This window comes from Anarhichas minor, unplaced genomic scaffold (genome assembly GCF_050575085.1).
Source record: "Anarhichas minor isolate MPS153535 unplaced genomic scaffold, ASM5057508v1 ptg000027l, whole genome shotgun sequence".
Taxonomy (NCBI): domain Eukaryota; kingdom Metazoa; phylum Chordata; class Actinopteri; order Perciformes; family Anarhichadidae; genus Anarhichas; species Anarhichas minor.
This window is the reverse complement of record NW_027466473.1, coordinates 13,900,770-13,913,869: the sequence shown is the minus strand read 5'-3', so window position 1 is coordinate 13,913,869 and position 13,100 is coordinate 13,900,770. Positions and strand designations below refer to the sequence as shown.

The following is a 13,100-nucleotide window of genomic DNA, read 5'->3' as shown; positions in this document are numbered from 1 at the left end:
TCCATGTTTTTGCAAGTAAAAAGCAATGCTTTTGTCAGACCTCTAACTTTATACGTTTGCAGCTAGACTTTGAACGCGCGTTTAATTACAACCAGATGTTACAGAGAGGAGGGAGGCTGTAGCCCCTTTTAAGGTTTTTTTAGTTTTTTTTTTTTTTTTTTTTTTAAGAAAAGCTCCTCACAGGACGGTTACGGTCAGGCTCGGTCAGTTTTCGTGTGAAAGAGGTTCTGGGAAGGAAAGATGAGTAAAGAGTAACGAGGAAAAAGAAAAAAGGGGGCTGTGCGTTTTTCACTGAGCTCCAGGAAGTCCGAAACCGCTACGTTTGCAAAAAAAACCAAGAGGAATAGTGGATGGAGAGAGAGAGAAAACAAATCTACCCGGTTAACCTTTGAACCGTCTTCCTTTGTCCCCACAAGGAGAAGTCACAAGACAAACTCCCGTATCATTACACGAATGACTGTCCAAACGGTAAGCAAGCGGCGAGAGTGTATCTAGTTTCTGGGCGACTGCTGCAATTTGGTTTAAGCGGATAAACAAACAAGTTGCGGGAGGGCTCTCTGCACAGAGGAGCTGCAACGGGTGGTTTGTGTGGTTAAATCCTGTGCTTTTCATTTTTCTTAAAAAGGTAACAATGCATTGTGGGTTCCTCGTTTTCTTAAGCAATTTGCACATGTCTTGCTTGTATGTTTTGCATCATCGGCTGTACCTTAATTGGTTGCTCGATTAGTTCTGGGAAGCACTAATGCACTCCTGGATGCTGATTAGAAGTTTGATTGAAGTGTTTGTCTTTCTTTCAAAGGTGCAGTATTTTACAATCAGGACGGCACTAACAAGTTTTGTTTTTTTTGTCCTCTGGCTTGTCTCTCTCTGTTTTACACTGACTTTGGAGCAACATGTCGAACAAGTGAGTTTAACAATCAAGGGAGTTTAATCGTTCAACACTCTTGTTTTCAAACGCAGAAACTACACACTCAGACCAAAGCAATAAGGAAGACGCACACATCATGTCCTCTGTCTATTTCAGTCCAGGGTCGGATTCAGGTGTAAATGGGTGAGGAATGTCATGTTTGCTGTTGCTTTTTTTTATGCGAGTGTGGTGATGGTGTTGTTGTGTTTTTTTTCGGCCTGCATTTTGGGAGGATTGTTATCATGTTTATCTATCTCTCTATCTATTAGAACCATTGCAAAGATGGAGGATGCTAAAGTTGAGATTGACGATGGAAAGGATGAAAGTGTGGTCCCAGACACAATGTATCAGTAAGTTTTAAGTTTTTTTTTACAGTTTTGTATACAACATTTCTATTCAGAAGGAGCATATTTAGTGGCAAACTTTCTTTTATCCTTTGCAGCAATATCCGGAAGAAGATAGCACCTTTTGTTATGTCCTTTGGATTTCGGTAAGTCTGCTTTGGGAACTCTTTTGGAGCACAATTGCCAATGATGAGTATTACTTGCCTGGTAGTGTTTGATGGTTATTAAGTTTATCTGTCTATTCGTCCAGTATATTTGGCGTGATACTGATCCTCGTGGACTTTGTGCTGGTGATTGTGGACTTATCCCTGCCCGCCAAGAGCAGAGAGGTTGGAGATGCCTTAGAGGCCGTGTCCCTCACCATCTCCTTCTTCTTTCTCGCTGACGTTCTCGTGCGGGTCTACGTGGAGGGGTGAGTGTGTGTAGCCACTTCTAAATCTTAAAAAAAAAGTTTAAAAAAGTGACTCAATCATTCTCGGAGTCCCCTGTCAGCAGAAATGTGATTAGCCGTTAGACAGGAAGGTCTGAAGAGGAAGCTGCACAGGAAATGTATAGCATGTACGGGGCTGTTCCTTGGGGAACATAATGAGTATCACTGATTTTAAATACTTTCTACTACAGTAATGTTAGTTTCAGACACATACTATTATTTGCACATTGTCTCATGTTGTGTCTTTATAGGTTCAAAGTGTACTTCAGCTTCAAGCTGAACATCGTAGACGCTTGTGTTGTGGTAATCACGCTGGTGGTCACCATGATCTACACCTTCACTGACCTGTCAGGAGCCAGCCTCATCCCCAGGTACCTGCTTTCCCAGCTATTACTAGAAATGGCTCATACATTTGTGTTTGACATTGTGGTGAATAAAGAATTATAAAATTATGGAAGAATTTGAAAGCTCTGCGGGGTCTGGAGGAATACTTGGATTTGGGTATAAAGGTTTATGTTTAGTACCTGGAGATTCATTCGTAATGATCCTCAAATTGAGGTTCTGTTGCTTTAATAAACCCACAGGCTCATAGTCCACCCACACAGGTGTTTTCACTTATGTTGCCTGATTAGACCTTTTCTCAGGTGCAAACTGTGCTTAATCAACGTCTCCCTCAGTCTCCTGTTGGTTTTGTTGCACCTGTTGGTGTGCGACCATTTACGCCTCCGTCCTAAGAGTTTGACGACACCACGTAATTCCCTGACGGCAGGGTAATTGAAAACAATTACCCTAAAACACCAGGGTAATTGAAAACACCTGTGTGGGTGTGCAGGGGTGTTCTTTCATTTTTTAAAAGCCTAGATGAAGAATCCTGCTGTACAATAGTGCTACTAAAATGTGGGAACCCTTTCAGTCCAAAAAAAGTTGTTTTCTTTTTTTTTTTTTCTGTAAATATGTTGCAAGGGTAAAGGCAATACTAATGCTTCAGTGGATTCTTTTTTTATTTTTTAATTATATTATGAGGTTGTGATACACAATTCTTATATCCAAACTTTTCACGTCAAGTAGCGTTTCATTGAAAAATATGATTTGGTTTAATCCCCAGACTGAACGAAATACAATCAATGCAGTGAACATCAAAAATAATATTTAGCATCTCGGGTATACTGATGATGCTAATGTAATATCTGTCCACCATATTGCCTAACCCCAACGTCACACTACAGTCCTTACGAATAAAATCAGCCATATTTTAAGTTTAGTAAAAATTAGTATTTTTTAAGTACCTTAAAAGAATGTTGCGTAAATTATACTCGATGCCATTAAGGCGTTAATGTTTGTTTAATGATTCATAAGTAGACATTTTTTATTAATTCTTCATCAGGGTGGTGACATTTCTCCGTTTCCTGAGAATAATAATCCTGGTGAGGGTTTTCAGACTGGCTGCTCAGAGCAAAGAGCTGGAGAAGGTCACCAGGAGGATGGTAAGATCGTCACCATGGATGCGTAGAAAACTGTGAACCCCTAATGTAGTGAAGTTCACTGGAGTCTTCAGGGATTTTTGCAGCGGTGTAGAAACAGAGTTTGCATTAAGAGAGAAGAAAAATGTCTATTACTTCCTGATCGTTGACTTTTTTTTTTTTTTTCAGGTTTCTGAGAACAAGCGGCGTTATCAAAAGGATGGATTTGACCTCGACCTTACCTATGTCACAGGTAGATGTTACATGCTGTGTAATGCCAAAAATACATGTAGAAAAATGACACCCTTTTTTAAGAAATGGAACATTTGTTTGCATCTTAACCCGCTTCTTTAGACCGCGTCATCGCCATGTCTTTCCCCTCCTCTGGGAAGCAGTCATTCTACAGGAATCCAATCAGGGTAATTCTGACACAACCAGGGTACACGGTTACATAGCTTCAATCTAATTACACTCACCAATTTCAAAATGAATCCATTCATAGGCACCATTGTTACAAAGAACTTCCAACATAAAGTAGACCCATAGACTTCTAAGTATTCACACGCACGCCTCCACGGGAGTCTTAACCTATTCCTCCTCTCGTTCTGTGTAGGAGGTGGCGAGGTTCCTAGACACTAAACATGAAGGCCACTATAAAGTTTACAACCTATGCAGTAAGTTGGCAGCTCCTCTCGTCACATGTGCTGCATTGAACGACACAAAGCCAGTTAATCTCATGTTTTGTTTCCAGGTGAGAAAGGCTACGACCCCCAGTTCTTCCACTACAAGGTTGAACGGGTGTTCATTGATGACCACAACGTCCCCTCGTTGGAGTGAGTAACATTTTCTGTTGTGGTGGTGGTGTTGTTTTCTTTTTTTATTCCACCCCTCCCTTTTTGTTTGTAATTATACTGAAGTAATTTAGATTACAGATATGCAATAGGGCCTTTTGTTATTATAGTTAGGATATTGATGCATTAGATTGCATTTTTTGACACAACCACTATGATTGGTGGTGTCAATAAAGTGTATCTTATCTTATTATAGCTATGTGTACTGACTAAGTATTCTGAACACGTACAGAAACAGGATGTATCACTAACTACCATTGCGAGTTGTACAATAGCCAGCTTATCTCAATTTGTTGTCTGCTACTGTATCTTTCTCAGGGACATGTTGAAATACACTGCAAATGTGAGGGAGTGGATGTCTGCTGATCCCAAAAACATCATTGCTATTCACTGTAAAGGAGGGAAAGGTGAGGCCAAAGATCCCGACTTGTTTCATTGTCATTTTGTGAATTATTTGACTTGAACAAAGACATTAGTTTGGTGTACAGTTGCTTAAATGTCACACTTAGTTTACCCTCTACTGCTCTGTTTCACAGGTCGCACAGGTACTATGGTGTGCACCTGGTTTATTGACAGTGACCAGTTTGAGAGTGCAAAGGTACGTCTCTTTTAGTTTGAGAGTTGTTAAAGCGAGGGTTATTGAATCAGCAAAACCTTTTCAAACCTTTCCTGATATTCATTTCTGTTTTGTCCACCAGGACAGTCTGGAGTATTTTGGTGAGAGGAGGACGGACAAGAGTCAGAGCTCCAAGTTTCAGGGAGTGGAGACGCCCTCTCAGGTTAGAGCAAGATGCATAGAATAGAGGCATTTATCTAGAACTTTTACTATTGTAGGACTGTGTAGAATAAAAAAATAAAAAGTCTGACTGGTGCCTCCTAGAACTTTTAAACTATGAATGACAGAAGGGGTGAAAGCAACAAATATAAATGACTCACTTTTCTACAAACAGGAACTTTTGCCATCAAAATAGGTACTACAATCCCTAGCAGTAACATAACTTACTGTGTATATAATGTACGTGCAGTATGTATCATACATGTAGCTACAAGCTCATTCATCTTGACAGTTTAAGACGGTGAGTGAATTCTCAGAAGAGAAAATGAATGAGTTTTCCTTCTAAAACCACAGACTCTGTTTGAAAATGTTTTTTTCTGTGATGACTGTGTGAACCACAGAGCCGGTACGTGGGCTACTACGAGACCATGAAGACCAAGTTCAACAGACAGCTGCCTCCGCCTAAAAGCCTCACGATCAAGAGCATCCGCATCCACTCCATAGCAGGTAAACCCAGCAAAAAACACGTAACTTTACGCTTTACATATCTTTGTTCCTGTGTTAATACCTACTTTTATTTATTTTTTGCTTTCACCCAGGTGTGGGTAAAGGTGATGGCAGTGATCTCAAGGTTAAGATAATTGTGAAGAAAGAGCTGGTATTTCAGTGTGTGTGCGCCAAACAGGACAACTGCACAGTGAGTCACACACGCTCAGCACATGCACTCATCGGGTCATATTTATTTGTTGAACCTGTGAATGTTTTTTTTAGGTATTTCCTGATATGGGCAATAACGCAGCAGTCATCAGCCTACAGAATGGGCCTGTGGTTGAAGGTGATGTGAAAGTCATGTTTGAGTCCAGTGCTGTGAGTGCTTTCGTTTACGTCGACAAACTACACATGTAAGTAAAGCTGGTGTTCAGCTCGAGTGTCCTATGATTCTCCCTTTGTGTTCATCCTTCCCTTTAGGGTCTTCCAAAAGGATACGAAGATGTTCCATTCTACTTCTGGTTCAATACGTCTTTCATAGAGGACAACAAGTAAGTCTCTGATGCAATGGTTTCTTTAGCTCTTGACTCGATAGTTTTCCAATACCGTTTTGACGTTGGTGCTGACTGTGAACTCTTCATTCCCTCCACAGGCTGTTTCTTCCCAGAGAAGAGCTGGACAACCCACACAAACCGAGGATGTGGGACCTGTACAAGGAGGACTTTGGTGTCACCATGCTCTTCTCCGAACCATAATAAAAGCCCTTTGGAAAGATGAACAGCATTAAATGAATGAGTTCATAGAAAAGCCTAAAACTACTTATATTGGATGATCTTGAGGGTAGCGCAGTCCTCCACTGAATCAAATCTTGTAGACTGCAGTGTTGCTCTGATGAGTCGTGGCACTTAAACTGAAATGTATAATAGAGGGGTATGTGGAAAAATTACCATTAAATGTCTTACAGTGAATCTGTGTGGTTATTTTGGGTGTTCTAAAATCAGAAAAACACTTGCACCTGATGAAATCATAATGCTTATAGGTTGTGCTGTATTTCTTTGACAGTCATTTCTTGAGTCTGGAACTACTTCTGAGTGATTTAGTTGATTTTAAACTAGCTATTTCTCGAATGCACCATGTCTAGCTACTACTGAATGCAGTGGTTTTACTGAAGACAATCGGATGAAAATGTTCTGAGTGAGGAAACAGTGGAAACCACAACAGTTACACACAGGAGACACCTACACATTTCCTTCAGAGTACATCCACACTACTCAGTTTCTATTTGGATACGGAGTTTTCAAATAAACGATCTCCGTCCACACGGGTGTTTCAGCATCATTTTCAGATTGATCTGCAGCCACACGGCAACCTTCGAAAACGGATATCACGTGACCATTAACGTACACTGGGCATGCCTGCGACTGTAAACAGGAAGTAGATTGGTTGCTTGATACTTAAGATCTTCTAAATGCAGAGTTTGTGGAAAGTTTTAGAAGTTTTATTTTTCAGACGTAGTAACTTCTTTTAAATCACTTACACATTTACTAGATTATGGGTCCATAAATGTGGTCAACACACGTCTCACTCGTCTGTTCTCACTCGTAGCTCTGCTGGTGGCTTAGCCATCTGTCCTACTGGATAGCATTTACTGCCAACCATGGCTTCAGGCGGCCGCTCCGTAGGGCTGATAACGCCGCTTAGTAATTGCTCCAATAACAGCTGCTTCCTCCGTAATAACGCAGACTTTAACTGAACAGCTGCTGGTAAAGACAAGGTCAGTTGTCCATGTTAAATTAACCTGGTAGTTGATCGGTAATCAATGTTTGTGAGCTTCTGGGTTAGGGTCACGTGATAGGCATGTGACGAATCAGGGAAGGCTACGTCACGACTGCTAAGAACCAATCAAGTAGCGGGTGTAGGCGTCGTCGTTTCTGAATGTATCCGTTTTCGGCCGTCCACACGAAAACGCAACCCCGGAGTTTTCAAACTCCATTTACGGTGCTCTAAAACTCCGGCGTAATGTGGACGCTCAATGTAAACGTAGCAAAGCATGCATTTCCAAACAAAAACGGAGTAATGTGGACATGCCCTCAGTTTCTGCATTGTGTTGTCTGACTTCTTGCCATTTCAGAAGGGTAGGCAGCAGATAACTGTTAATTCGTACAATATACAAGTCAAAAGTTGCTTTCACCAATGTATCATTACCCAAAAAAAAAAAAAAAAAAAAAAAAAAAAGAGTGCGTTTTCATTTGCATTTCATGTTTATCCCCTCAAAGCAAACAAGTCAACAGTATCAGATTACATCTTTTATTCATAATTTATACAATCTCTTCACATTGTTGCTGATGTTACACCGCACAGAGCTGATAGCCTTCCCATGCTTGTCACACTTTGCAATCAGACCTGAACATTAACTAGCCAAACAATTAAAGTGCAGATGGCATTAAACCTCAGTGGCTACAACAGTATTTTTACCCTCCTATATCTAGTTTTGAAGTAGTTTCTGAGGCAGATCGTGAGCCGATTTAAAGTAAATACTGTACTGGCCTAAATCCCCACCAAAAAAAAAAATAAAAAATAAAAATAAAAAAGTGCAGATGAAGGAAGTCAAAGTGACTGGGCAGAGATACAATTTGCTGCTTAGAAACTCTGCAAAGCTCAAACCTGAGATCCATTATTGCACCACATTCAATTAAGTATCTGCTTTACAAAGCGTTGTGGGACAGAAAGTACTGCGTCACAATTTACAAGAAATTCAAATTTGATCTTGAGATTAATTTCAAGCTATTCTTTAGAAGAGCATTTTAGAGTCACAAGATTGTTGCTAAAGATAGATATGTTTAAAATAATTTTTCCTGATACAAGGCACCAAGTACAACAGAATGGCCAAAATCATGACGTTGAAACAACCAAACTCCTGCAGTTTTGTGCATTTCAAGTAAATGGAACACAGTTCAGGACCATTTCAAGCAGTCTTTACGAAATTGACATTGCAAAACAGCAGTTGACAAACCCAAAGCCCGTTACAATCACAATCAGTCAGACGTCTTTGTAGAAACATGACTGATAACACAAGGCATAACTAAGAGTTCTTCAGACATGTCAGGTAATGATGACTAGCTCTCGTGACTTTGCTCTTAAACAATCCTTGTTGAACAACTAGCAACAGAAAATACACTTTGGCAGAATTTCAGATTTGGTCCTACGTTTCCCTCACCCAGACATTCAGTCCAGACCTCTGGTCAACAGAGGGTTTTTCTGGCGGCCCGTGCCAAGTTTCCTCCAAAACCATTGATGAAGTCGCACTGCTCCAGCTCGTCGTATCGCCCGCTTCGCAGAAAGCAGAGCAGAGTGGTTTTGCACATCTCCTGGCAGGGCGCCGACACGTGCCCTTTAAATCTTAAGTACCAGAACTTCTGGAAGACCCGGTCGTCTTTGATAAAGGTCCGCAGCATCCCGTCGTAGTCGGAAGGGAACAGACTTGTCAGCCCGTAGGCCTCGGTGGCGCGGTACAGCAGTGTCCATTTGGGGTTCTGTTCCGGGCTACTCGGTGCTCCTGGACTGTGGTTGGCCTCCGTGAGGTTCAGGATGTAAGTTTCATGGTCGAGCACCAGCCTGGAACTGCCTTGGTAGTTCCCATCCACATAGTAGACACGGAAACCTGGAAAGAATAATATTTAGCCGCGTGTTGCTTCTGAAATGTTGGGAGGTCATTGAACTAGTTTATGAACTCACCTGGGTTAAGATTAATGTAAGTAGTGACACTGGGCGCAATGAACGCCACTCCCAGTGGGCGGGTCATGGTTTCCTCGTCATAAAACATTTGGAACTCATCGAGGTGCGTGTGGCCGAAAAACTGTCCAGTGACTGTACTTTCATATCTGGGAGAAAATAAAGAGGATGTTAAACAAGAAAGAGAAACCTGTACAACTTCTCTCAGCCGTCACATGCAGCAGCTTTAACCACAGCAGGCCACTGACCTTTAAATGAAACAAATATATATTGATTAACTGAAGCCGACACACAAAACCACACAAAAGATCTGATCTAGCCATGCAAACAAAGAGGAAGTGAAACAAGCGCTGCTTGTTTAGTGTTCACATCTTCATGTCCTCTGCTCAGTAACAGTACGTAACCAGAGAAAGATACACTGCTCCTCCAATTGCCTTCACTGCAGCAACTTCAAACAGTTGAGGGATGAGACATCTTTAGGTTTACATGATCAGTGTAGCTACCTGTTGACAATGTGATAGTAGTTCCAGCTCCAGCTGCCAAGACACAGGCCAGGTGGAATGTGACCAATTATATGGACCTAAAATAAAGAGAAACTTATTAAAAACTAGCGAATATAGGGAAGGAAAATGTCAAAGCCATAGAGTCTTTCCCCACATCTAGGATGCAGCACATAGATGTGGGTAGGAACTGGACCACACTAACAGTTTGATTGCTTTTACAATGTTTAGTGACCAAATGTCTTCAGTCCTTTTGTTCGTGCTGCTCACCTTCTCTCCCTTGTCCTCACTGGCCTGCAGAATATGGACCAGCCACTGCAGCTGGTTAGCGGGATCAGTAGAGTTCACCATCAGCCAGAAGTTCTCTCGAGCACAAAAGTTCATGTTGAGAGAGACCACCCTCAGACCGGGCTGAATCTCCATCGTGTAGAATCCTCCATATCTGAAATTACATCAAGGGACATAGCTGAAGGACGCAGAGTTCATTTCAGCACTGGACAGCCTCTATATAGCGAACAATATTCAGAGAAATGAGACTACTTCCGATTGTGAAAAGTGGGACGTAAACTACAAAAAGGTGAAAACATCTGACGAAAACAGCTAATTATCTAGAATAAACTTAGTCACTTTTTATATAACAGTACTCACGCCTCATCTACAGGGCGGCATGACCTGCAGAGCAACGTTCCACAAAAAAACATTTAGGTACAATAAAACTATTTACCTTAAAGTCTTCAAAGCCTGCTTTGGTAACCACGGTGCCCATTCCTCTGCCATTGTATCGTAGAGCCAGGAGCAGGACCTGTTGCCATGAACGAATGGTGGGGGGAAGCTGTTCACTGGTGTGCTCTCATGGTTCCCTATAGCAGGGTACACCGTCACGTTGGGCCCCAGGTGTCTGGACACAAGATAAGGGGGGAGTCAATAGCCGTTTGGATCAATTCTAGAGGCTGTACTATGAAGCATGATTTGGGGTAAGCGAGGAGTTTCATGGTTACAATGCTGGTTTGCTCACTTATTACCAGGGTTGTTGCCACTTATACTTTTTTGGATTGTGGGTCAGAATCAGGTTAACTTCTCTCAGCCTGGATTATGAGTATGCTCTTAGTTTGAAAAATGCGTCGCTCTGCCGACAGTCGACTTGTCCATTATTTTGATTGGTCATACACGGCAAACGTCGCCCCCTTAAGTAAATGCAGTCACAGCAAGATTGGGAAACCTGTGTTGACTTACAGGGTTGATAACCACAGCTGTGGGACCGCCGAGCGTGATTGTGAAGCCCAATAATCGAACGAGATATCCTCGGTATGTAAACTTGCTTCATAGCACGGGGCTCAAGTAACACATGACAAACAAAGCAGCAGCAAAATCATTCCCAAATGTTATCAGCATGTTTTGAGCCACTTTGAGATTAAATTCAAAGAAACTGCTTCGTCCAGAAATTCCAAAAGCATTACCAGTGACATGTTATTCTATTAGAAACTAGCTAAGTGGTGAAGTTATCATCAGTAATAGGGAGCGCACACTCCACTAGGTCATGTGTGAGAGCAATTATGTTTCTCTTGCATCAAAATAGTCAATCCTAAAGGAAAATTACTTGTGGATGAGCCTGGAGATGACCGTAAGCTCCGACAGCTGCTGTTTCCGGGTCTGAGACCAAATATTGTGCGCTGGTATGTCTCCGGTCCAGTAGACCCAGTCCCAGGGCCCGTCTCCGACGGCGTTCTCCAGGAGGTTCTCCACCGTCCGTAGAGGCAGATCACACTTACTGTAGGTTCCCCAGAACCCGGCCTCCCTCTGCCGCCAGCTGGGAGAACCCGAGTCACTGCGACAACACAGAGGGTCCTTGCAGTCTCCCGCACTGCCGGCTACATACGCCTGTCAGTGGAGAGGATTACATTTAGAAGCGGGGCTTCATCCAAAGCCAAGTCAGGTGACCCAAAATCCTACAGATTTCTGGTTAGTCATTGACAATTTCACAGACAAAACAGCAACAATACTTTCAAGTAAATCAGCAACTTCCACTTTTGTTTTTGGAGGGTAGATTGAATTTATACTGGCTAACTTCTCAATGACACTCACCTGGTCCCAGTGGATGTCCGTTAGAAACAGGACCCTGCTCTGTGGAGAGCCAGGTTTGGGAAGAACGGGGGATGTAACGGGGGGCTTGGGGACCTTCGGCAGGGTGACGTTCCACGGGGCATAGATGTCAAACTTGCCACAGGAAGGGCCCACGAGCAGGGCGCACACTTCAGTGGGCCACAGCACGGACTCCTCCACAGCCCGGATGAAGTCTTCCCGGAACAACTCCGTTATTTGTCGACACACCTGCTCGTCGGCCAGGTGGAGACGGATACATGCCTCTCCCACTGCACGGGCCACTCGCTCTTCATTCGTGTTAGTCTAGGAGAGGCAATAAAGAACACAATTATATAAAATGACTTGAGGTCAACAAAAAGATCATGTGATCAAGATGTCTCAAGGAGGTTTTTGTGCCAATTCAGCAATACACAATCACACAGGGAGATATAGATTTTCAAGAAGAACATTGAGTGGACCTTCTCCAATATAGCTTTTCTAAAGATAGGCTTTACAGCAGGAATGTTTTATTAAACTGCATTACTTTAAGATAGGCGTACCCACTAAACCAGCAACTTAGTCTAGAACAAGATACCCTATCAAAACCACCTTGCTCATGAAGGGTAGATGCGTTTAAATACATCATTACTTATTTCTAGCTTCCTGAGAAACATGCTCAAACATTTACCAGCAGGGCGACGTCGAGGATGGTGAAGACCACTTTGCACAGGGGACAGGTGAGATTTCCCCAGTTAAACCCCACACTCTGACGGGTAAACCGCTCCAGGAACACCAGGCCGGGCTGCTGCGGGGTCGGTGCGGGATGACACGAGCCAAACAGCGGCCACGTTAACACTAGACAGCAGGCTAGGAGTCCAAAGGAGGGCAGCAGGGTGGAGAGCTTCATCGTCCTGACTGACAGCGGGAGTCCTCCCGAGACCCGTTCGCTTTCAGTCTGAGTGAGGGAGGGGAACAAACAAAGCAGAAGGCGAGAAGTGTCACGGAAGTAACGCTCGGTGTAGTTTAACACTTCAAGTGCAGAAGAAATGACTCACACACCCACACACTTATTTGAAAAAAGGGGCTTCAACACAAAACCGGCAAACCGCCTGCTAACAAGGTCGCTAGCTAGCTACTCTTTTGCAAATATAACGTCACGTTACCTCCAAAAAAAGAAAAGTGCAGACCAGACGGTCTTCGTCGTCGTCTTCTCTGGAGACTCAAGGCGGCCCCGTTTCCACTTCGACAAACTGTAACGTTAGCCTGACGGGACTGTGCTTGTTGTGAAGTGTGGCGCTCTCTGCTCGGTCTTGTTAAAGGCACACACAGTCAGGTGACTCGTCACGTGACACACTTTTTTTTGCTCCCAGGCAAATTAATTGTAACTCACTGCAAATGGTAGATCAATTTAGTCGCTTTGGAGAATGCATTCATCTTTCCACATCCTATTTTGGCAGTACCTACTCTCATTATGCACCGGTTACACAGTCGCTTAATCAAAAAAACGATTTAACTATAAATTCCCAAAGTTAC

At 42.8% G+C, this 13,100-nt stretch overlaps 2 protein-coding genes across 4 annotated transcripts; one reads left to right on the top strand and one right to left on the bottom strand.

Moving 5' to 3' along the window:
- The first annotated feature begins 144 nt into the window (after window positions 1-144).
- tpte (transmembrane phosphatase with tensin homology) lies at window positions 145-6,224 on the top strand. 3 transcript variants are annotated; one of them, XM_076102537.1, is made up of 19 exons: window positions 145-468; window positions 961-1,051; window positions 1,177-1,257; window positions 1,350-1,397; window positions 1,502-1,663; window positions 1,933-2,052; window positions 3,066-3,165; window positions 3,331-3,394; window positions 3,496-3,560; window positions 3,755-3,815; window positions 3,893-3,974; window positions 4,311-4,399; window positions 4,529-4,590; window positions 4,691-4,771; window positions 5,169-5,274; window positions 5,367-5,464; window positions 5,539-5,634; window positions 5,737-5,807; window positions 5,909-6,224. In XM_076102537.1, exons 2-19 carry the CDS (start codon window positions 1,005-1,007, stop codon window positions 6,009-6,011), a joined length of 1,536 nt encoding a protein of 511 aa, XP_075958652.1. In that variant the 5' UTR covers window positions 145-468; window positions 961-1,004; the 3' UTR covers window positions 6,012-6,224. The 3 variants fall into 3 exon arrangements, with proteins under 3 accessions (XP_075958652.1, XP_075958651.1, XP_075958650.1); XM_076102536.1 differs by having other exon boundaries at window positions 145-1,051; XM_076102535.1 differs by lacking the exon at window positions 145-468 and having other exon boundaries at window positions 1,016-1,257.
- Window positions 6,225-7,549: 1,325 nt separating this feature from the next.
- smpd1 (sphingomyelin phosphodiesterase 1) lies at window positions 7,550-12,868 on the bottom strand. Its single transcript, XM_076102317.1, has 9 exons — window positions 12,731-12,868; window positions 12,256-12,522; window positions 11,571-11,891; window positions 11,086-11,366; window positions 10,213-10,386; window positions 9,759-9,930; window positions 9,492-9,568; window positions 8,992-9,137; window positions 7,550-8,917 (listed from the first exon to the last, which is right to left on the bottom strand). The coding sequence occupies exons 2-9, from the start codon at window positions 12,472-12,474 to the stop codon at window positions 8,499-8,501; spliced, it is 1,809 nt and encodes a 602-aa protein (XP_075958432.1). The 5' UTR covers window positions 12,475-12,522; window positions 12,731-12,868; the 3' UTR covers window positions 7,550-8,498.
- Window positions 12,869-13,100: the final 232 nt, after the last annotated feature.